The sequence below is a fragment of the Psammomys obesus genome, unplaced genomic scaffold (genome assembly GCF_907164565.1).
Source record: "Psammomys obesus unplaced genomic scaffold, mPsaObe1.curated_primary_1811, whole genome shotgun sequence".
In the NCBI taxonomy this organism is placed as follows: Eukaryota; Metazoa; Chordata; class Mammalia; order Rodentia; family Muridae; genus Psammomys; species Psammomys obesus.
Window position 1 is genome coordinate 12,875,360 of NW_026596088.1, and position 23,322 is coordinate 12,898,681.

Sequence of the window (23,322 nt, forward strand, 5' to 3'; positions counted from 1 at the left end):
TTTCTTGAAAACACTCATGTTTTCCCTATTGTTAAAAACAAGTGAAAGTGAAAATTTTAATTTCTTTACTAAAACAGCATAATTTCGATATAACAAAGAGAAAAACATACCTTTTCCAGTTGTTAAGTGAGAAATAAAATTCTGAGTGTAAATTTTAGGGAAAATGTTTATCAATTCTCATAATATATTAAATTATGTATAATGAAAATTACATATTTTGCATTATCCAATAAAAGCAAATTATATAGTAATTTGAGAAAATGCTGACTAGTAACTCTAATTAGCATAGATTTTTATCTTTTGAATCATAATTTAAAATTAAATACTAATCAACTGGATACTATAAACTGAATCGTAAATCCACCTGATCAGTGAGAGAAGAGGCAAAATAAATCCTTGTTAGACAAAATATAAATTGTGGGAACTCCAGAATTATTTTCATAGCTCCTTAATCTCATCACAGTTCAATTTATGGATTAAATTGGAATATTCCTTCGGGAACTTCTATCTATTCTTGGATCTGTCCAGGTAGGTATTCTTCTGCTATTTCTGAGTTCAGATACATTTTGACTTGCCATGGAGTTAGATACCAGTAAACCCGTCATAGGTTTAAAATAGAAATTAAAATGGACTTTAACCTTAACCTACCAAACATCACTGTTCAGCCCAGCTTATTCATTTAGCAAAAGGGTATCTGGGAGAAATTTTGTTTGGATTTAATAAACGTATGTTACTAAAAGGAATCAATATAACATAATAAGTTTACATATGGGCTTACATTTTGGGCATTTTTATCTTTTATTTACTTACTGTGTGTGTAAGAGTGTAGGCTCACCTGTGCCATGTGCACATGTGATGATGCTCACAGAATAAGCTGCTGAAAATTCTGTTTTAAGGCATGGGCTCCAGATACAGAATTGTGTCCAGAACTGCACATGAACCGTCCTCCTGGTTCAACTTTAAAAACCACTGTCAAGTTGACAATAAAAACTAACCAGCACAAACACCAAATCGGTAACTTTGTGCTACCTGCGAGGTTAATAGTAATAAATGAAGAAAGATGAGACTTTTACCCTATGCTTAAGAAATCACAAATTTAATGGTTGCACACCTAACTAAAAATGTGATGTAAAGGTATTTTGACTATATTTTAAGTACTATGAACTATTTTAAAAGAATATTTTATCTACGTATCAGTAAGCAGAGATAAAGAGGAAAACTTACCTGAGACAGTTTAAATCACTATTATCTCTCACTTGAACAACTGGAACAGCCTCCTATCTCCCCACTTCCACTATGGCTGCTCTCTGTCAACAGCCCATTTTAAAAAAGCCAGACAGCCTTTCTAAAAATATAAATTATATAATAAACTGTTTTTAGGATTCAATTATAATAAAATGCAAATGCTAACATGGTCTACAGGGTATTCTGAGATCCACTCTTAACACTCCTACACTCCCTAAACATCCAAGTTTTCTTTCTAACCTTAAACTATTTCCCATCATGGAGCCTTTTTGCCTTTGCTAGTCTTCTCCCCAGCATGACAGTCCCTGACCAACTTCATGTTCAAGTTAAAACATCACCTCTTCAGAGAGGCTTTCCCTGACAGCTACACTTAAAAGCAACACACCCATACCTCTACAAGTCCAGGCCTTAATATCTCTTTGCCCATTTCTATGCTCTATTTTCTCTATGCATCACAGGACCCAAACTACCTCAAGTTATCTCACTGTATTCTACTTCTATTTCAAAAAGTGTTTAACACTCTATGAGAGCAGAAACTTACATAGAACAAAACTTGGCACATTTTTCATGCACAATAAATAGTTAAATACAAACAGAGAGACATACATATAATCCCATCACTATGTGGGTAGAGGCAAAAAGACCAAAAATTCAAGATCTTCCTTGGCTATACATCAAGTTCAAGGCCAGCCTAGGCTGCATGACTCTATGTCAAAAAACAGGGAAAAGAAAGATGACATTTAAGCTGTATTGTTGGGAAAAGGTCAGGAATAGTTTACCATGAAGTAAAAGAAGAGATAAAGAAAAGAAAATCAAACACATTCCATAAGCTTCAATTTTCATAGAAGTGGAGAATAAAGTAATACACTATTGTAGTTGGGAGGTTATCTCAAGATTACCTTGAGGCAAGGGGAGCTGGAGAGATGGCTCAGCAGTTAAGAGCACTGGCTGCCCTTCCGGAGTACCAGGGTTCAATTCCGAGCACCACAACAGATCACAACTCCAGCTGCACAAGATCCAACACCTCACATAGACAGACATGTAGGCAAAACACCAATGCACATAAAATAAAATAAATTTATAAAAAGACTTTGTCTAATTCATATCAATTTGAGGCATGTGTAAAAAGATTTTTGTCTAATTCCTCTCAATTTGAGGCATATGTATACCTTAAAACAAGTTTTAGTCTTCCCTTGAACACTTTCCCTGATACCCAAAACTATGACCTCATAGGTTAACCTACTCTTATTCCACCTGCCTGCCTGTAACTCAAAGGACAAACTTTTAAAGTAATCATAAAATAAATAACACAGGAAAAATGATATAATGCAAGGCAGCCACTCTACAAAATGGTATGGTAGATAGAATTCAATAGTTCTACTTCTGGGAATATGCCCTAAAAAACTAATAGCAGAAACATCCATATTTACAATACTGTACTACTCATAATAGGTAGAAGGTGGAAGCAACCTAACCTAAAACATATCCTCAAATAAATATGTTTTTTAAATGTTTGTAAAATATTTAGAACATTATTTAGTCACATAAAGGAAACTCTTAAGACATGGTGCAACATATAGACCCTGAAATTATCATGCTAATTGAAATAAGCCAATCACAAAAAGGCAACTATTATTCACTAAATTTATATGACACTCCTAGGGTAGTCAAACTAGAGACAGAAAGGAAAATGGTGGTTGTTGGGCTTGAAAAAAGGGAGGACAGAGAGCTATTGGTTTAGCAAGTATGGAGTAATACTCAGTTTTGTAAGGTAAATATAATTCTATAGATAAATGGTGGTTAACGTCTAGACAGCTCCGTGAATGTACTGACTGTCAATGAACTGTGAACCAAAAAATAATAACTGACTATAAAATTATGCATATTTGACCTCAAGTTTAAAAATTAACACATATGACAGTGTCCTCTGCTTTACAGAAGATTTTCAGTTTCATGAGGTACCATTTATTGATTGTTGCTCTTAGAGCCCGTGCTGTTCTGTTTAGGAAGTTGTCTCCTGTGCCAATGAGTTCCAGGCTCTTCCCCACTTTTTTTTTTCTAACAGGTTTAGTTTATCTGGTTTTATGTTAGGTTTTTAATCAACTTGGACTTCAGTTTTGTGCATGGTGATAAATGTGGATCTATTTGCATTTTTCTACATGTAGACACCCAGTTAAAGCAGCACCGTTTGTTGAAGATGCTGTCTTTATTCCATTGTATTATTTTGACAGAAGACAGGGAACAGGACAGGGGCCTACCACAGAGGGCCTCTGAAAGACTCTACCCAGCAGGGTATGGAAGCAGAGGTTGAGACTCATGGTCAAACTTTGGGAAGAGTGCATGGAATTTTATGAAAGAAGGGGGAGATAAAAAAAAAAATGGGCCCTGGGGGCCCTCCAGAGACTGATACCCCAACTAAGGACCATGCATGGAGAGGACCTAAAAACCCCTGCTCAGATGCCATAGACTCAGTCTCCCTAGTAAGGGGAGTAGGGGCTAGCTCTGGCATAAACTCAGTGGCAGGCTCTTTGAGCACCTCCCCCTAGCAGGGCAGCCTTGCCAGGCCACAGAGGAAGACAATGCAACCAGTCCTGATGAGACCTGATAGGCTAGAGTCAGGAGTCAGATAGAAGGTCCTCTCCTATCTGTGGACTAAGGGAGGGGCATAGGTGTAGAAGAGGGAGGGAGGTGGGGTTGGGAGGAGATGAGGGAGGGGGACACAGCCAGGATACAAAGTGAATAAATTGTAATAAACAAAAATTGTTAAAATTAAGACATGTTTGTACATATCCACACAAATTGAAGCCCTCTTGTGATTATCTTCAGAGAAGATTTATTTAATCCTTCTTGGCTCCCTGGTACACTTCAATGTCTGATAACTTCACAGACTTCCTACTTTGATTTCTTCAGGGTATCTTAGGATATTTTCTTTTCTTTTTTTTATTTTGGTAGGGCTTTAGATCAAACCCGGGGGCCCGCATATACAAGGCAACTGCTCTACAACTGAGCTATACATCCAGTCCTAATATTTTCTTCTCATGCCAATTCAGCAACTATAGTCTTACAAATTTTTACAAAAGGCATTTTTTAATGTTTGACTTGTAGTTTGTGTCAATTAGGAGTTTTTTAATACACATTTTTAATGTATGTGCAGGGGTGCTTGTGTATGTGTGTGCCTGTAAAGGCCAGAGGACAACCTCTGGTGTTATCTTCAAAAGTATCATCCACTTCCTTTAAGGTACAGCATTTCCACTACCCTGGAGCTCACCAATCAGGCTAGATAGGCTGAACAGGAAACCCTAGGAATCCACCCTATATCCACCTCTGTAGCAATGGTACCATAAACACATACCTCCATAATCAGGCTCTATCAATAAAGTCTGGGTATCAAACTCGGGTCCTTGTGCTCATGCAGCAAGTACTTTACTAACTAAACTATCTCTCCAGTCCCCTTAACTTTGCTGATGGAGCTGTCTCACCTGCCCCTTCAACTAGGCTTCTATGCCCTTCTCAGAGGCATGTTCTACACTTGAAATGATACTTAGCATCTTATAGTACACGCAAGGTAAATGATTTGGGGAAATTAATCACTTTACTCTCTAGCTGCAGAACAGGTCCCATTACTTATTTAGTTCACAGGACTGTTATGTACTTTACAGTCATTCTACCATATAATAATAACCTCTTTTCTAAACCTAGGTAAAAATCTATTAACTCTATTATTGCTTACTATTGTCCTTAGAATTTCTGATGGAAAACCGAAGTATCTGTTTTGGTTGTTATTAATGACTGGCAACTAAATGATGAACTTTCTTACCTGATTTCACAGGCTCTATGTTATGACCTTCCAGGATCTAGATTGATGGAAAAAATTCACTTATTTTTGTACTTAGAATGAAGTGAAGATGACAGGAGACTTTTAAAAATGTCCTTGTAACGGCATACAGTAAAAATTTTAATTCATTTTTATTTGCATTATATCAAGAAACTTCCTTTGAGATTAATGCTCAATTGCTGTATACTTTTTGAAGGCTCTCTAACTTGTGCAGAAGGTTGGCTGTCCCTTGCATGACAGTCTCATGCCTATATTACATCAGTCACCACATCAAATTGTCATTCTTTCTGTAACTTCTATTATTCCTGTGTGGTCTCCTTGAAATACTTTGTACTCGTCATTTTAGACTCTTCAAGGCTTGGCATATCTAAAATGTCAAGTCATAAATATGTTACAGAACAGTCTTCAGACGGAAACAAGCCTGGAGGCATCTTGATCTTGATCTTCTAGCCTCCAGAATGTAAGGCTATTTAAATTCTTCAAATCACCACTTTGTGGTGCTTCGTTGCTACAGCTCTAGCAAACTAAACTTGTTCATTCCAGTAACAAAATAAACTCAAAGACATAAACAAGACAAATGTACCACAGCTATACAGGATGAAAATCTGACTGACACAGGTCTCACTGACCAAAGTTGAGGGATTGGCAGGGATTCACTACTTTCAGAGGAAATCTGTCCTTTGCCTTTTCCATCTTCTTTCTCAGCTAGCTTTCCCTGATTTATGACCCTTAAAACAACAGAGCTAGCAGAGACAGACTAACTGAGTCATAACACTGCCTTAATCCAAGCACAATTTCCACTGCCATTTTCTTCTCTGCCCTCTTGCTTCTCTATTCTCCTTTTCAAAGATCCATGTGATTACACTGGGCCAACTCAGATAATCCTAGATCATCTCCCCATTTCAAAATCCTTAACTTGATTTCATCTGTAAAGTACCCTCGCTATGTATATAAAGTAAAATAGAAATTTAAGGGATTAGAACACAGATGTCTTTAGAATACTATTACATTGCTTGCAGAGAGTAAAGTTAAATATGAACACATCCTGCAACCTAACAATTCTATTTCTATATACACACATTTGTAATAGGAGATATTAACAAGAATTTTCACAGTGGCACTATTCATAATAGCAAAAAAAAAAAAAAAAATGAAAAACACCCAAGGGTCTACAAGCAATAAAAAAGGATAAGTAAATTTACTATGTTCAGAAAATGAAATAACACACAATACTGAAAAATGAACTTCAACTACCCACTTCAACATGAATGTAACTCAGAAATTCTCAAGCAAAATGTAAAGTTATAGATGAATGCATGCAGTATTTTTTATTTATCTAAAGTTAAAAAGCAAGCAAGATTACCAATATTATTTAGGTATACATTCATAGAGAGTTATAAAGATAAGCAAGGAAATGAACAGAGTGGGAATAATGCCTATGAGAGAAGAATGTGATGAAAGAGAAGACGAGGAAGAAAGAGTTTTCAAAGAAAACAGTGACTATATAACCTATTTTATTTTGTTTTGTTTTCCTTAAACCATATAAAATATTCAGGTACATAGAGTCCTTTGTGCATGACACTTCTCATTAAAATTTTCGATTATATATATATTAAGGACATTTAAAATGTGCTGAATTCAGTTGTATGAAATGTATGTGATGAAGAACTAGTCAAATATAGGTAAACAAGAGAAGAAACCTATAAAGATAGAATACCTCCTAGTAAAATCAATGCTGATAAGAAAGTTCTAGGTTACAGAAGAAGGGAAAAAAAGACGAAGAACACTGCTAGATACGGTCTCTGACCAAAGGTCTACCAAAATAACTGGCTTCTAAGCAACACTAAGTAAGCCTAGATCTGCTTGTAAATAATAAGTGAATACCAACTCAAAGTTATAAACTGTCAAGAACTGCCCACAGACAGATTCCAGCTCCCCAAAGTTTTGTTTAGCTATCACAGTTGTTCAGTTGGTTTTGTTTAAGTGAAATGCCTTCTGGTACAGCAGGCCTCTGTCAGTTCACTTCTATTCTTTCTACTCTCTTCACTTTCTCCTCTTTTTTTCAAGATATATTACAAGGCTGGCCTGGATGGCACCTGAGTTTGAAACTAGCTGCACCCTAACAAGTTCATCTTCAATATTATTATGTACGCTGATTTTCAATACTACCTCCTAATTTTCCCTCCCCTGTCTTTCCCATTATTTCTCCTGACGTCCTATAACTAAGGACACTGTTAATTGTAAATACTTGAAAAATTAAATACAGCAGCTTAAGAAAACTTTGACTGCAGGTAGATGGGCTCTTTGTGCAAAGTACTGGTGGACCAGAAGTCAAGATCTAGGCTTTAGGCTTCTTTTTCACAATACCTTACAGCATAACCTAGAGCCAATCTTTTCATTCTTCCAAGGTTCAGTTTCAATGTCTCTAAATTTCTCCAATATCATCTATACAAATATTTACATTAAAATAAGCTTTCAGCATGGGCAGATTCTCCCTGCTTTGGAAGGGATACAGAAAGCCTGGAGAGTGTGCTGGGGAAATAGGATGACCTGGGCATGAAAGAGACAAGGGGAAAAAGAATGAGAGATGAGCAACATCACTGGGAAGTCAGCCTAAAGACAATGAAAACAAATTTCACAGCTTTACTTGTGCGTGCCTTTCACTCAGCATATGAAAACAAGTTATAGAAATGTCACTATACAATATAATTAAAATATTCTATTACATAGTCAACTTTTATTCTTAAATATGATCAACTCTGCAACCACAGAGATTTGTTCCCCACTTACATATTAAGTACTAGTTATCTGTCCAAATATCGTAATCTTAAGAGAACATTCAACTATGATAAAAGGGAAACGCAAAGGAAAAAGTATACAACAAGCTCACTAACAACAATAAGCAACCCTTAAATAGCTAGAACTAGTATGAACACAGGAAGGTGCTCCACAAATTGTAAAATAACAAAAAAACAATAAATTCATAATAACAAATTTAAAACAAAAATGAAAAAGACTAAAAGCAGGTTATGAAAAAGTCTTTGCAAGCAGTGGTCAAGGGCATGAACTTTAGCTTGTGTATAATAAAAAGCCATTAAGTATTTTTTCTAAAAGGATGAGGAACCTGGCCAAATCTGAAAAGATACCTGGTGGCAGCACACATCCAGTAACAGTAAGAGAAACACTGTCATGTAGGCTGTTATTACTAACAAATTTTAACATAAAACTAAAATGCTAACTGAAGCTAGGAAATAAATTTCAAAACTATTACAATATTATTAAAGAAATTACAGTGGGGTATGCCTTGCAAATTACTTAAGGGCATTAAATAGTCACACTTTAAAATCTCCTTTTTTTAAGTCTTCACATTACATATGTATGCTTTTTTTCAAATAAAATTAACACTTTAAATAGTATTTATGAGCATTAAGGCCACAGGATTTTTAAATATTTACCTAACCATTTAGAAAGCACTTGGCATTTTAGGTATAGAAAAATATCGCAACACACCATCTTTCATTTTTCCAAACCTCACATTTAAGTACTCACATATGCAATGACAGTGTTACAAAGCTGACCACTGCACTGTAAAATACACAACTAAAATGGAATAGAAATACAGTTCAATTCTATCATAGATTTCTTATAGACAACTGACTTTTTTAAAAACCTCTTAGTTTCAGCCTGTTCCTGGCACACTGTAAACTTACTGCTTTTTTCTATTAACTCACCAAAGTCAGCAGTGATTAGATTTCAACCTTAAATTCCTAGGTATGTTTCTAAAAGAGCGCCTTAATTAAGAACTGACATATGTATAATATTTAAATCCTATAAATGTAAATTTTATAATCATGCCATTATTTTTAGTATAGTACCTAATATAACATCTAAAAAGTCAACATAACTCTATTCTCATGTAAGTAAAAACAATTATGTTGATTTGCATTTTCAAGTATTTTCAAAGATATTAATAAAGACAGTTACATTCTAGAAAATATTTCAACAATTTTATCACAAGAACAAATCCACTTTTTAAAAGAAAGTTCTCTCCAAAAATATGCAGACTTGTTCATTTTTCCCCCAATCATACCTTGAAAAATGTTATAGCAGTAATAACCTTCAATATTAAAATAAAACTTTTTAAAATTTTTCATTTGTGACTCCATATACTTTTGTTTATATATTATAAAAAAAGTATAAAATCACTGTATGAAATTAATTTAGAATCAGAGGGTATTATAAAATTCATCTACTGGTAGTTAGACACTGAGGAGTTCATTGATATCTCCAAAGTTAAAGAGGAAGGCCAAGATTTGATCCTTGAACATCTATGCCTGTGAATCTAGCCCATTTTCTCTTATGTCAGGTTTCATCTAAAGTCTTATTTGACACCTTCTGAAAGAAGAAAAACGTTTTCATAATTATCATATACACCACTTCAAGTTAGAAAACCATTTGATCTTCTGATTTCTTAACTTTCTAACATAATACACATGCAAAACACACACAAACACACAAATCTTCTATGTTAAACTGCAAGAACAGTTTAAATAAAGATTCTTGTACTATAACCTTTGCTAGGTTAAAAATACCCTTACCTAAAAATGTCCAAATGTTATCATTTCAGAGCACTAAACAGAAAATAACCATGTATATACCTCCAAACTATCAGCATATACTTTAAGACCCTTAAAATCTGTCTACTGAGGACTAGAATCTGAGTAAGGGTTTTCTACCATAAGAAAATATGCCGTCTTTACAAACACAAACTCTATTTTCTTCTAATACATATAATAAGTAATATTACCTGGAATAATACTGCATTTAAAGGCTGAAAACAGTTGCTTTGATAGCAAGGGAGCCACACTAGGAAAAGAAGACTAAAATTTTTCAACTTACAAAAGAACAGACCTAGCTGTTCATAACAAACCAATAAATTACAACCAAAATATTTAAACTGTAATGTGTCCCTAAAAATCCTCTACAAAAATGCCAAAACTACGCTAAAAGACCTTCCCAATATTGAAAAAAAAATGCAATCTGGTCACATAAAAGTCAAATTTATTCCACTCAATGAAAATAGCTGATACCATCTGCTGGCAAATCTTCAAACAAATTTTCACTTGATGGATATTCTTCTAAACATTGCCTATTACCGCCTATAGCAAACTTAGAAAACAAAAGGTGTAACTGGTTGGTCGGTTGGTTCATTTTTCCTAGCATCTGGCCAAATAATAACAGAGCACAAGAATGGCCTCTAAAACCAAGCAAAGAGGTGAATTCAAGAGCAGGAGACAAGAAATAGATCCTCCAGTTCTCGGCCCACCCAGGAAAGCCAGACAAGACTATACAGCAAGACCCTGTCTCAAAAATGAAAAAAAAAAAAAAAAAAAATCAAGAAGCTGCAGGAAAATGGTGTCTTATGAGACACTACACACTATATATAGGTCAGTGTTTACCAGGCCATGAAATCTATGTAGTGGCTCATTGATTATTTTAAAGAGAACACAAGAGACCAGTGCCTCAAAAGTGTTAAGGACAAGAAACTTTTGTTTCCCGTCTTCTGGGTCACATTGTGAAGAAAAGAAAAATCACTAATCAGCAAACTCTGACAACTAAGGATATACAATCCTTCATAGAGTTCCTACAGTTACAAAGAACACACCTCTGAGAACTGAAAAATCTAATCGGACCCTACCACTGCCACTATTTTTGGCCCTGGATCTTCTGTATCTGCCTGAATACATACCTGTCTAAACCAATGTGAACCTTACCCAGCCAAACACAGACCCTGGGAGGATCTGAAACAATAAATGTGAAGCGTTTGCACTCGGTAAATATTCAATACCGAGGATCTCGTGGTGCTGTAGACCAGGTGGATGTTCCAATGCTAAACAGATTCAAGTTCATTCCCTCAAGTAGTGGTTTCAACTCCTTTAAAAACAAAATATGAAAGCCTACTGGGGTGGGGGGGAATGATTTGGGCATCATTCCACACATTACTAAGTTTAAAGGTTAAGTTGCTAAAACGTTCTCCTAATTATGCAAGAAATACACAAGCCCATGAGTTAGTCTGCAAAAACGTTTTAATTGCATTATTGTATACTGCTGTCTGTTCATCTAAATTAAGTCTCAATTCCAAGGCTCGTTTCTGTTCTTTTAATTATGAAAACACTCATTTGTCCTCTCAGCTCACCATTCATGACGAGCCTGTACTGTCGAAAATCTGCATATACATACACTCTCGTTCTAAAGGCAGCTGGTCATCTCCAGGCAGACATCCTCATTTTACTAGCAAACAGGTAAGTGATACCAAAATGTTATGCATAGGAGCCCAGTATGTCGAAAGTGGGAGCAGTCAATCTATTAAACCTCAAGTTGGTCACTTCATTCTTGAAAACTCTCCCTCCTGCATAAGCCAAGTCGGAGAGCGGGCTATCTCGTTTCCACTCACTGATGAAAAGCCACTGGCTTCTGGGGTCTGGAGGAGCCCCTGTACTGGGGGCAGCCCTTCCAGCCCAGAACATCATGATGTCCCTGCCTCTCGCTTTCCACCGAGAGCCAGCGCGCTCTCCCAGGGGCGCTCCTGCGCCGGGGACACGCACGCGGTCGCCCCCGCGCTCCTCTCTCCCAGACCCTGCTCACCCAAGAACCCTACCTGTTCTCGGGAAATGCAAGGCAACGACGGTCTCCTGAACATCTTGCCACTGCCATAGTAACCGGCGGCGCTTTCTCCCAGCGACACGCAGCTGGACCTCCTCCGGGGTCTGATCACAGGCACTTTTTCCTCCGCGGTACCCGCCGGGCGCGGGGCAGGAGCGGCTCCCCGGACGTAGAAGAAGTGGTCCAAGCCCAGGGCCAGCAGGCATCCCGCTCCCCCGACCAGGCACGACAGCAGAGGCCTGAGCGCGGGCGGCAGAGCCCCGAGGCCGGAGAAGGACACCCACCACACCAGGCCGGCGACCAGCAGCACCAGGACGCCGTGCCGCAGCGTCACGCGGGGCGCGAGGGTCAGCAGCCCCACGCAGCTCAGCACCAGGCACAGGCGGCCCCCCGCCGCCGCCGCCGGCTCCCCGCGCAGCCACGACCACCACTGCCACGCCGCGAAGTCGCCCAGGTAGCAGCAGGCGGGCAGCGCCAGCAGCCACCAGGAGCCGGCGCCGCGGCCCGGGCCGCGCGGCGCGCGCCGCAGGAAGCAGGTGAGGAAGAAGAAGGCACAGGCGATGCTGAAGAGCGGGCTGAGGCTGAGCGAGCAGGCGCCCAGCAGCGTCCGCAGCCCGGCCGCCGCGGCCGCCCAGCGCTCGGGCCCCGCGCCCAGCAGCGCGGCCAGGACAAAGGCGGCCAGGGCGCCGAGCGAGAGGCGCGCCCCGGCGCCGAGCGAGGCCGCCGGCGGCTCCACGTTGCAGAAGCGGCAGAGGTGGAAGAAGAAGCCGCGCGGGGGGTCCGGCCGCAGCGGGCTCACGCAGCCCTTCACGTAGCCGTTGCGCAGGCTCTCGGGGGGCGAGGCGGCCGGGGACCTCATGGCTGGCGCGTCCCGCTCGCGCTCGTCCTTCCTCATGGCCCCCGCCGGCGGCTCGCCGAGCCCCGCGCCCTCCGCGTTCCGGGGCGCCCCTCGCCGAGCTCCGCCGAGCGGTCAGGGCTGCGCCCGTCGCCGCCGCCGCCCGGGCTCCCCGGCGCGCGGGCTGAGGGGCGGCGGCGTCCGCCTCATGCCGGCGGAGGAGAGCGGCGGGAGGGGCTCCTCGGTGTCCCGGGCCGCCGCGGACGCCTCTCCGGGTTCTGGGTCGGTTTGTTTTTTCCGCCCCCCTCCGCCCCCGCCTCCTCGGGCACCGCTCGGGACGGGAGACGGCGGCGTCGCCTCCCCGCTCCCGCGCGCTGCAACAGTTACCTCCCGGCCGCGGCTCGGTCCGTTGGGCGCGCGGTCGGGCGCTCCTCCCCCCCGCCGGCGCGGCTGCCCCTGCCGGGCGCGCGCCCCGCCGGCCGCCCCGCGCGCGCTCCCGTGACTCGGCCGCTCACCGTCGGGATGCGCATCCGGGACCCCGCGGCTGAGCGCGCGGCCGGGATGGTCGCTCGGCCTGAGACGGCCCTCGCGTCGGGCGGCCGGACTCGGACCCCTCGGAGGGGTGGCGCGCCCGGGCCATCGCGAGCGGGGCCGCCGCGGTTGGGACACCTACCAAAGAGCGACGTGCTCTTTGGCAGATGGGAGGGACTCCTGAGAGCCCCCCCGCCCCCAAGCACTGATCACTTTGGCGGTAAGTCACGTACCGCCCTGCTAGCTGGTCTCGGTGAGACGCGAACCCCAAATCAGTGTCTAGTGAGGATAACGGGGTAAGGGTGGGGGGAAGGGGGCGTTCCGGGATGAAGAAACTCGGCTCTGTTGCATCTGGCTTCCGAGGCAAGGTAGACTGAGGGCCCAGCATCAGGCCCGCCTTCCCTTCATTGGCTCAAGACGGCAGGGCCCTGGAGGGTGCATTCTGACAGCAAGTATGTCTTGCTGAAGAACGCTTTTCAATGAGACTGCGAACTAATATCCAGTCCTGTGTTTGGCATCCTTGGCAGACATTCGCTGCTTCACACCCCTGCCACTCCACCACAGCATAGACTTGCTGTCCCAAAAGTTCTTTCCAAGTCAGAGACTTTTTCTGGGCAACAGTGTGTTCTGGGTGAGAGGACAGAGCCCCATAGCCCTAAGACCACTCATCAGTTTGAATGGCTTGGCCTTGGAAGAAGCCAAATAAGTTTTCCGTGAAGGACTTGTGAAACTGGGGACATTAGGAAAGGCAAAAGTGGAAGTGACATTAGCAAAGATAGACTTAGAAGTGAGAGAAAAGAACTCTCCTAAACCAAAGGACACAACCAGTCATAACTGCCTTAGAAAGCATGAACTTTCTAAAGAATCCAACTAGTCATAACTGCCTTAGAAAGTATGAACTGTTTCCCTCCACCAAAACTCTCCCTTCAACCTCCTGACAGGCCTGCTTTTCTCAAAAAGCTAATTCCACATTTTTCCAGGGAGAGGAGAAACCTTACTGTGTGGTAAATCCCACAAACAGGACTATTTTTCACCAATTAATCTCAGCCCACAGCCATGACCTAAAGCAGACCATTTCATATATGGTCGTAGTTCACATACATAATATGTGGAATTAACACAAGAATTTAACAAATGTGGGGAAAAGACCACAATTTCCTTGGCTTTCTATGTGCTGGATAAAGAAGAAATATTTAATAGAGTGTTCTAATGGTTACCCAAATGTCCTAAATGATTTAAAAAAAAAAAAAAAAAAAAAAACACTGGGTCGTTTTTCCACTAGACAAATGAAAGGAGGGAGCTCATTTTAGCTAAACTCAACAAATATGTTTTAAATCCTATCAACAGAAATCATCAACTGAAAACTAAATAGGAAACTTAGTCTACATATTTAGAGCTTGTATAGAACAGCATGACAAAACAAACATCAACATTACTAAAAGACCCATTTTAGGTAATTTTTTAAATAATAAATTATAAAACAAATTGGATTAAAGTTATTATACTGTTATTTCTAAAAATTGTGCTTTTGTTATTTTTAAATCTGAGCTTGTCCTCTGAGATAGAATAGACATGGTAATGAAAACAATAGTGGACTAGATGCCATTTCTTGAGTTGAGTTCCAACCACCTAGCTATTCATGCCATAATAGTAAACAATCCATGGCTTTATAAAAAAATGAAAGGAAAGAAAGAAAGAAAGAAAGAAAGAAAGAAAGAAAGAAAGAAAGAAAGAAAGCTCATTCTTTCATAGAATTCAAAGCCACTTTCACAAAACTGTTTTACTTTGCAGTTCTTTAAAATTCTTTTAGCTGTAGTCAAGATCTTTGTAGGTCTAAAAGCCCAACTTTCTCAATAACACATAGATGGATCACATCCTTCTGTAAGCAGCCCAGTACCTGAGGATTCTAAAATAAAATGTAAGGATTGTGACAAGACGCTCCGAAGTTTACTTAACAAAAGAATGAGCTAGCTATGTTTATAATAACTCCCTTCTCTATTTATAGTCTTTGTCAAAGATTACTAGGCTGCATTTCTTAGAGGGCAAATGAATTCTTCTTCTGCCACACTTAAACAACTAATAGATTTCCTTCATTCTCATCTTTAGGTTCAAGAATCTCTGACCATTATTTGTTATGCCAGAAGACCTAAACTTAACTTCTCTTAGCTCTTTCTTTTCCCAGCTTTCTTTAACCCGAGTTGGCCTTAGTTCCTGTCTCTCTACTATCTTCACTTTTTAGTTTGATGATACATGACATGGAATCCAGGTGCTTAACCACTCATCTCCTAAGTTTTTCTGAAGCAGGGCAACCCCCTATGTGTTAATTTTTTATAACATTGGAGTCTCTGTCAAGTTCCAAATACCCAGAGTTGCTTTGCGTGGTCTAATACAAAGGATGGGAATTTTGTTCTTTACTCCTTAACGAAGTACTTACGCCAATAAGCTATTAAAGCTTCCATTGACTCTGTAGGAAACCCTTCCTAATCTTTTTATTCTCAGAGCCTAAAACTTGACTCTGAAAACTAGTTTAGTGCCTAAGGACACTTTTATCATTAATATATGTTACCTGACTGCAAGCACAATTTGAGACATATCAGCACTAGGGTCTGGCCAACTGCTGAAATGTCTTCTGCATCTGAAATGTCTGGTGCTAGTCATCGATGCATCAAAAATGGCTCTCAGTGAATCCAGAAGATAAAGGGGGCTCACGTTTGCTCTCAACTATTTTCCCTTCCACTGTATCTTCTGGTAACTAATTTCCTACCCTTATGACTTGTATTTTCCTTTTTTTTATGACTTGTATTTTCAACTGTTGTTTTGATAGGATCATTTCCTAACTCTATAACCCAGAGGTAAAGAAAATCCATTTCTAGAGCAATATTCCCAGAAATTCCTTTCTAAAATCAATTTTTTTCAATGAATCGTGGCTGGTGCACCCATAGTGGTTCTTATAATTGCAATTATGGAACATAAATAGAAAAGAATAGTTCAGGAAATTGAATAATTGACTCTCATCTTTATTATCAGACAAAAGACAACTCTTTAGAATCTGACAGCTAAGAGAAGCCAGGCATGATTGTAACATTCCGGAGCCTGAGGCAGAAGGATCGTGAGTACAAAGGCAACTTGGGATGCTACATGAGAAGATCCTAACTCACAACACCAAAAGAAGGGGAAGGAAGGAGGACAGTGAAAGGATGGAAAACAGAAGAGACGAGAGAGAAGCATGAAGGTAGAGAAATTATGAAATATTTATTAAGAGGCCTTGCAAAGAGAATAATATATTTTTACTAGTTCTTTAAAAATTTTTAATACTGTTCCCAATGTATGTTGCCACTTAACCATGATTTTCAGTTAATTTTCAGGAAAAAAAAAATGTTATGCAAATGATAGGCTGCTTTTTGGTTTGTTTTGATTTGGTTGGTTGGTTGGTTGGTTGGTTTTGAGACAATGTCTCTCTACAGAGCCCTGGATGTCCTGGACCTTGTTATTTAGACCAGGCTAGCTCTGCACTCAGAGATCTGCCTGTCTCTGCCTCAGAAGTGCTGGGATTAAAGGTGTATGCTCCACCACACCCAGCCCTAGGCTGCTCTTCTTTAAGTAAAAATGTCCAGCCCGTTCAGTAGATCTCTAGCACTTCCTAGTCTGAGCTAAACCAATCTATGAAACCCCTGGTTGGGGGGTGGGGGGGAGTTAAAACCTCTAGAATAAATAAAATCTCTAGACTACTTGAGAAAAAAAATGATTAGAAAATTCCTGAATGTTTTTCCTAAATGTCACTTTACAAAATTCCATAAAATACAGTTTTGATTTTTTTAGGAACAAAGACACAAAGCAATCTGGCACATGTTAAGTATCAAAAGAAACCTTCAGGAATAAGTCAATTAACCAGTGTCATTGAAGTTCCTAATTTCTAATATTAAGGTTTTTCCCCTAAGTTAAACTTATAAGATTTTTTGAAAAAGTGGGAGAATCAACATACTTACTAACCTAGATTAAAAAAATAAAAACAGTTTTCCAGTATAGAAAAGATTGTTCTATTTTGAACAGTCAAGCAACTATGCTGCCCAAAGATGTTAAAAATATCTGCTTTCCTTCCAGCTAATACCCTTCTCAGAATGGAGTCTGCCTTTTCCTTATCCTTTTGTTTTCATATGTGTCTGTGCCATATATATGTATATGAATGTTTACATGTGTTTGGGAATACAATGTGTAGGGGTACACATATATATTCATGTGGATGCCCACAGTTTAGCACCTTATTTATTGAGGCAGACTCTCTAGCTGAACCCAGAGCTCACCAATCCTAGTCTCCTGTCCATCTTGTTTTGAGGATGCCATCTCCAGCTTCCTATTGCTAGAATTACAGGTGGGATCCCAGGCCTCCTGGACATTTAAATGGGTAGTAAAGATCTACTGGTCATCACACAGCAAGCACTTTATCCCTGTCCCCAGCTCCTTACTTACTCATAATTCATCAAGTATCTATTTGCAGAATACTTAATATACTATATTCAAAAATAAATAGACTATAAACAGTTCTTCATAACTCCTTCAGAGCTACAGCTGTCTCTAAGAAAAAGAAGTTTTATGCACATAAACTATTTAAAAAGTACAGCATAGCACATAAAAACTTGGTTACAAGTATTCACAACTATTAAAGAAAAAATTTTCTCTTTAGAATGCCTCTACTGTGCGTCTCTCATGTTGTAACTCTCTCTCCTTCTCTGTTTTCTTTTAATCTCTGAAATTAATTCCCTCACTTCCTCTATAGCACCATTCTCCACAAACATTTAATATCACATCTCTAACGGATGCATTTATTTATTAAGTGCCTGGTTCCTGGTAGCAAAGATACTGTAATGATAATGATCCATGGTCTAGTAGAACATAGGAGAGTAAAAATAACTACTAAATATGAAATGGAATCTTTGATGGAGGGTTAAACTGTGGTCTTTGTACTTGGAAAGGCCAGCGCAAGAGCATCTGCCTAGGCTGTCCTGGGAAGAGCATGTGAGTAATAAGGGTCTGGTGTCAGGTGAAGGAAGTTATGTCAGGATCAATATTGAGAGGTAAATAGAAGTTACCTAAGTAACGTGGGAAGAAAAGAGAATCTGGGCAGAGGAAGCAAGCAAGTACAAAATTCTGTACTGATACCGCAAAGAATTCTCTTGTTCAGACTTAGCTCGGTCTCCTGAGCAGCACAGTCTTCATCCTATAGCAAGTGATTAGACATTTGTCAAGTTAGTGTTTCTCAAAGCAACTTTTACAAATAAGACTTTCAGTTACTTGTTTGCTGATATAATTTTTTTGCTTCATCAAAGAATTTTAATAGAAATTCCTTAAATGGTTTGACAGAAAACAAGATTCCATATTTTTATAAATATTTTAACATCTATTTTCACAAAATTAAGAAAAGGACACTTTTTAAGTTTATTAAAAAAAAAAAGAAATACACACTTATGTAGAGGAATTTTAATTCAGAACATGGCTGCTCTGGCAAGAAATCACACAGACCTAGAAACTTCTAGGACTAGGCCTGGGTTAGCAGAAGGAGGCCGTAGGCCTCTGAGACAGCAATTCAAGAGAAAAAAAAGCTGCTTTTAAACACTTTCATGAGTGATTTAAATTATAATATAAACTAAATTTTTACAAGAAATGTAGGTGATTTTTAAAATTTAAGTCAAGTGATAATGCCTAAATTTATTTTGCTATAAAAGACTATATCCTAATATTTGAATTTTCTAATTTTTAGAACAATGATCATATCTGTGCCAAAAATTCACTGCTGAGATTTAAAAATATAATAACTGGTAAAGATATTAAATCTCTTAACTATTAATCTGAAGTTTCCTGGATTTTTGTTCTTGTTGTTTTACACCTAGAAGCTCAAGCTTGAACAATAAACAGCAATGCAGACTCTTTCCAAGTTTTCCTGTTCCCTCCTTAGACAAGCAGTAGTTTCTTCAACTCAGGCTATCCCAGCAGATCTGAAGGATCACAGCCACGATGGTGGCAGCCTGCCGTTGACACTGAACTTGCGGTTAATTGTGGAGTTCTGCCACAAAACCACCTCATTACCACAAGCTGGGTACTTGCCCAGGAGAGTGACAAACTGCCAGGCAGAGCATCTATGGGAGGCAGCAAGAGCAAACTACCTTTCACACCAGACAGCAGTTTCTTTCTGGATTTCAAACAGCCAACAGTGGAACACACCAAGAAAAACTTGGGAGTCAGCTTGTTCTGCTAAACCTGCTTAAAATTTATTTGTGCTGTTTTGAAAGCGAAGCTTAAGAGAAATCATTTGATAAATTATGTAGTAACATCAATAAATGTTAACTATTCTTTTATAAGTTTAAGGAGGTGGAATTGAAAATAGAATTATAATTGTATTACTCTGAACTGCTAAATGAACCACCTACACATGATCATTGCAGAGAAAAGCAGTAATGTATCTTTGTGTGTGTGTGACTAAGCTGCACACAGCAGCTGCACAGCAGTTCTGGGAATTGGTTGGAAAGCAGCATGATGTGAATGAAGAAGTTTCACTGTCAGCCTGATCTAGTTACCACTTTGTAGGTCCATGACCTTGGAGCTCATTGATGTCTCGTGTTACCTACCTCATCTTTTACATGCCTATCCTCTTGGAGTTTTTATTATGTGGCAAATCAAGGTATATATTTAAGGTAGATAACAATGTATAGATACTGTGTGTGGTTGTGTGTGTGTGTTTCTTATCTATCCTCTTCCTAACACTCCATAAAACTGTTAACAAGTTTTACCAAAGAGATAGCCATGTCTCACCATTTGTTCAACTCTTTCTCGAGGCGTCCTTTAAACTTAATTTCATTTTATATCTTTATTTTCCTAACTCCATCATCAACATATAGATAAATAAACAGCCCTCATTTATCACAAAGCAAATGATATAGGGTTTTAGTGTCCTAATTACTAAAAGTGTAGAATGAATACATTACTTTCCATGGAATAACTATATTATTAGCCTATGGAAACTTGTAGGCCTGTGGAAACTTATACTACAGAATATATGTTGTTTTAGGGCCTATTCATGACAGCAGGGAGAAAAAAAAATCTGATATTAACAATGTGTTTCATTCATAGTAACATTAAACACCGTAAAGACAAGGAAATATTTGTGTTTTAGAAGTTTATTCCTTCATTTAGCATGTACCAGGCACTATTTAGACACTAAACTTACAAATACGTTCAAACAAATTACAGCCTCTTCCCTCAGTTTAGTAGAAGGGAAAATATGTAAACAAGAGCAGCATAGTGTGAAATGCTCGAGTTCTTAGCAAGTACAGCCTGGAACAAAGAGGAGTTCTCAGACAAAGAGATGCTAGCCTGATTACTGAAGAATAAATAAAGGCTTCCCAAGTGTAAAAGAAGAAAGATAAGCCAGACAAAGAGCAGGATGTGCAGAACCATGAGGGCTGTCACAGGAAGTTCTGGGACTGTAAGCAGATTGGTATGATTTGGGGTAGAAGAAAGGTGGCTGTGAAAAAAACACAAAAGAGAAATGTGGAGACCAAGTGTGGGAAACCCTTTGAGTTACTAAGAAGTGTAAACAACTTGATAGTATGGATAATTAAGACCTGTGGAAGGTTCTAAAGCAGAAGTAAAGCATGATCCGTTGTAATTGTGCATTTTAAAATAGTTCATAGGCAGCCAGTCCTGAAGATACCTGATAAAACAGGATCGGATGAATGGGGAGGAGGTCCCCCCTATCAGTGGACTTGGAAGGGGGCACAGTGGAGATGAGGGAGGGAGGGTGGGATTGGGAGGGAATGAGGGAGCAGGATACAGCTGGGATACAGAGTTAATAAAATGTAACTGATAAGAAAAAAATAAAATTAAAAAAAATAGTTCATAGGGATAATTTTGAGAATATGATACTAAAGCCAGGAAAACCATTTAAGAAACAATTATAATAAGTCTGATCAATTCCAAATTATTCAAATGATACTGTGAAAAAAGTTCCCTTTGTCTAGTCTAGGTGACCAGAATAATTTTAAAGGCATTAATGAAGATAAAGAATAATAGAGGAATAGCGGGGAGTAAAGGTTATGGATTTCATTTTTAAACTACAGTTTTCATTGAAAACTACAGAAGATGTGAAACACAATAGCAATTTGGATTGGAGAGGCAGATTGGAATCCTATAGCGTATAGGTAGAATGCATGAAGCACAGTTGTTTGTTTGCTTTTTTAACTCCGAAGAGCACCAAGAAGGGATATGGAACAAAATGATGACTGTGGAGGAAAAATGCTAGAAAAAGAACCAGGTAATAGAAATGTTGCAAATCAATGTGAGGAAGGTTTGAAATACAGAAAAAGATAAAGAAGAAAATACTCACCAGAAACTGTTGTTGCTGTTATGTGAACCAACACTGGCATTTGTATAGGCAAAAGGCATTGGCAGTGACTTAAGGAAAAGATAAATACTTACATTGGCATTAACAACAACAAAAGTTTAATTCTAAGTAATTACCCAGGACATAACATTTTTTTAGTGTCTTGGGGGTTTTGTTTGTTTCTTATCGGTGTGGGCCTTACAAGCATAATTTAAATGGCTTAGTGAATTAATAGAAAGTTGATACACCTTTGATTTTGGCTGTGTAAAGAAAAAGGTTGTTAGGCATGGTAGCACATACCACACACTTTAAATCCCTGCTGCTGATGAGGCTGAAGCAGGAGGACTACAAGCTCAAAACCAGGGAGATGCTGTCTCAATTTTTTATTTTGAAAAAAAAGTTTGAAGATGCAGGTAACCAGTAGAGTGCTGGCTTTGTGCTGCTTGCCTAGTATGCACGAAGCCCTGGGTTCAGTCCCAGAACCAGGGATGAACGTGGCAGATTTCTCTAAGTGGCATAGTTACAGTCTTTAATATATTTTCATAAATAAATGTTAGAAGTAAGCACTAACTTTATAGCCATATGTCTTACAAACGAAGAGAACAAAATAGAGTGAGACTACAGTCTTCATAATGCAAAAGCAAATAGGAATCTCAACAGATCGGAAAGTTTTTTAATTGAACAATTATCCGTCCAGCTTCAAAGAGTAATGCAATATGAGCCCAATTCTTTTTCTTTTTTCAAGCACCCCTTTGAAGTCAATGACATGTCTTCATTTTTTGAAAGACTCAGATGAGATCGTTTAGTCTTGCTCAATGTTCTTTGCTTAAAATCACTATATTTTCATCAGCTCTGGTAATAGCAAACAGCCAACTAGATCTACTAATTAAAGGCAAAATACAGATTTGTACATTTAGAGAGTTTTTTAATGTTTGGTTAGACAACTCAGACAGAACTGAGGGTCTTTTCTGTCCTTTTCCTGATAAACAACCAGGATTAGCTGTAGTGCCTCAGTTTCACCCTAGCGTCAGTCTTCAGCCAAATTATGCTTGGACTGTTCCCAGTGACAACGCTCTAGCATATTAAACATAAGTGCAAACTGAAAGATAACAAGAACCCTTACATAAATTCAAGATTTTAATGCTGTATTTGGGGGATGTTTAATCATGTTTGAAAGGATGACTAACATCTACTTTAATATGAGCAAGACTTTAAACAAATCAAAACTACCTCACAGGCATGGCTGGTTTTAGTCCTTAATAACCCACTTTTTACAGGTAAAAAAGTTTACATCAGATTTCTCCCCATTATAACCTCTCAAATGTTGTCAGTACCAGCAACCCACTCTCTTTAAACAAATACCAACCAACCAGGAAACCATGAGGTTTTATTGTGCTATAAAATAGACCAGACATTTCTAAACCTTCATAGGAATGATCCTGACTAAGTCTTTACTAAAAATAGTTTCAAAATAAACGGAGGGCTCCAAGTTTCTCTAACAATCAAAATTCCTTCATCCTTCCCCAGTCTTGCCATCAAGTTCTATTCTTCTAGAACCATCTATTAGGAAGTATCTCCAGCCACATATTCATAATGGGGTAAAGTTTACAGACTTTTTGTTTTCCAAGATTTAAGAATGGAGAAAAGTGTTAGCTTCAGTTCCCTGCATACATTCGCCTTTGTCAATATTCTGTTTTTTAATTCTCTGGCACACTGTTGGCTCCTAATTATGGCCTACTTCTTATTATCATGGTCATAAAAAAACCTCAGTTTCCCAAATACAACATCACTTTGAAAAAAAATCACATCTCCTTTTATTGAAGAACAGACAAAATATGT

General features: G+C 39.1%; 1 protein-coding gene across 1 annotated transcript in view; it reads right to left on the bottom strand.

Annotated features, from left to right (window-relative positions):
* Pde3b (phosphodiesterase 3B) overlaps positions 1 to 12,712 on the bottom strand; it is a 141,430-nt gene extending 128,718 nt beyond the window's left edge. The window contains exon 1 of the mRNA XM_055627471.1: positions 11,739 to 12,712. Coding sequence (XP_055483446.1) covers positions 11,739 to 12,638 — 900 coding nt within the window. The 5' untranslated portion in view covers positions 12,639 to 12,712. The remainder of the gene's footprint in view (positions 1 to 11,738) is intronic.
* Positions 12,713 to 23,322: the final 10,610 nt, after the last annotated feature.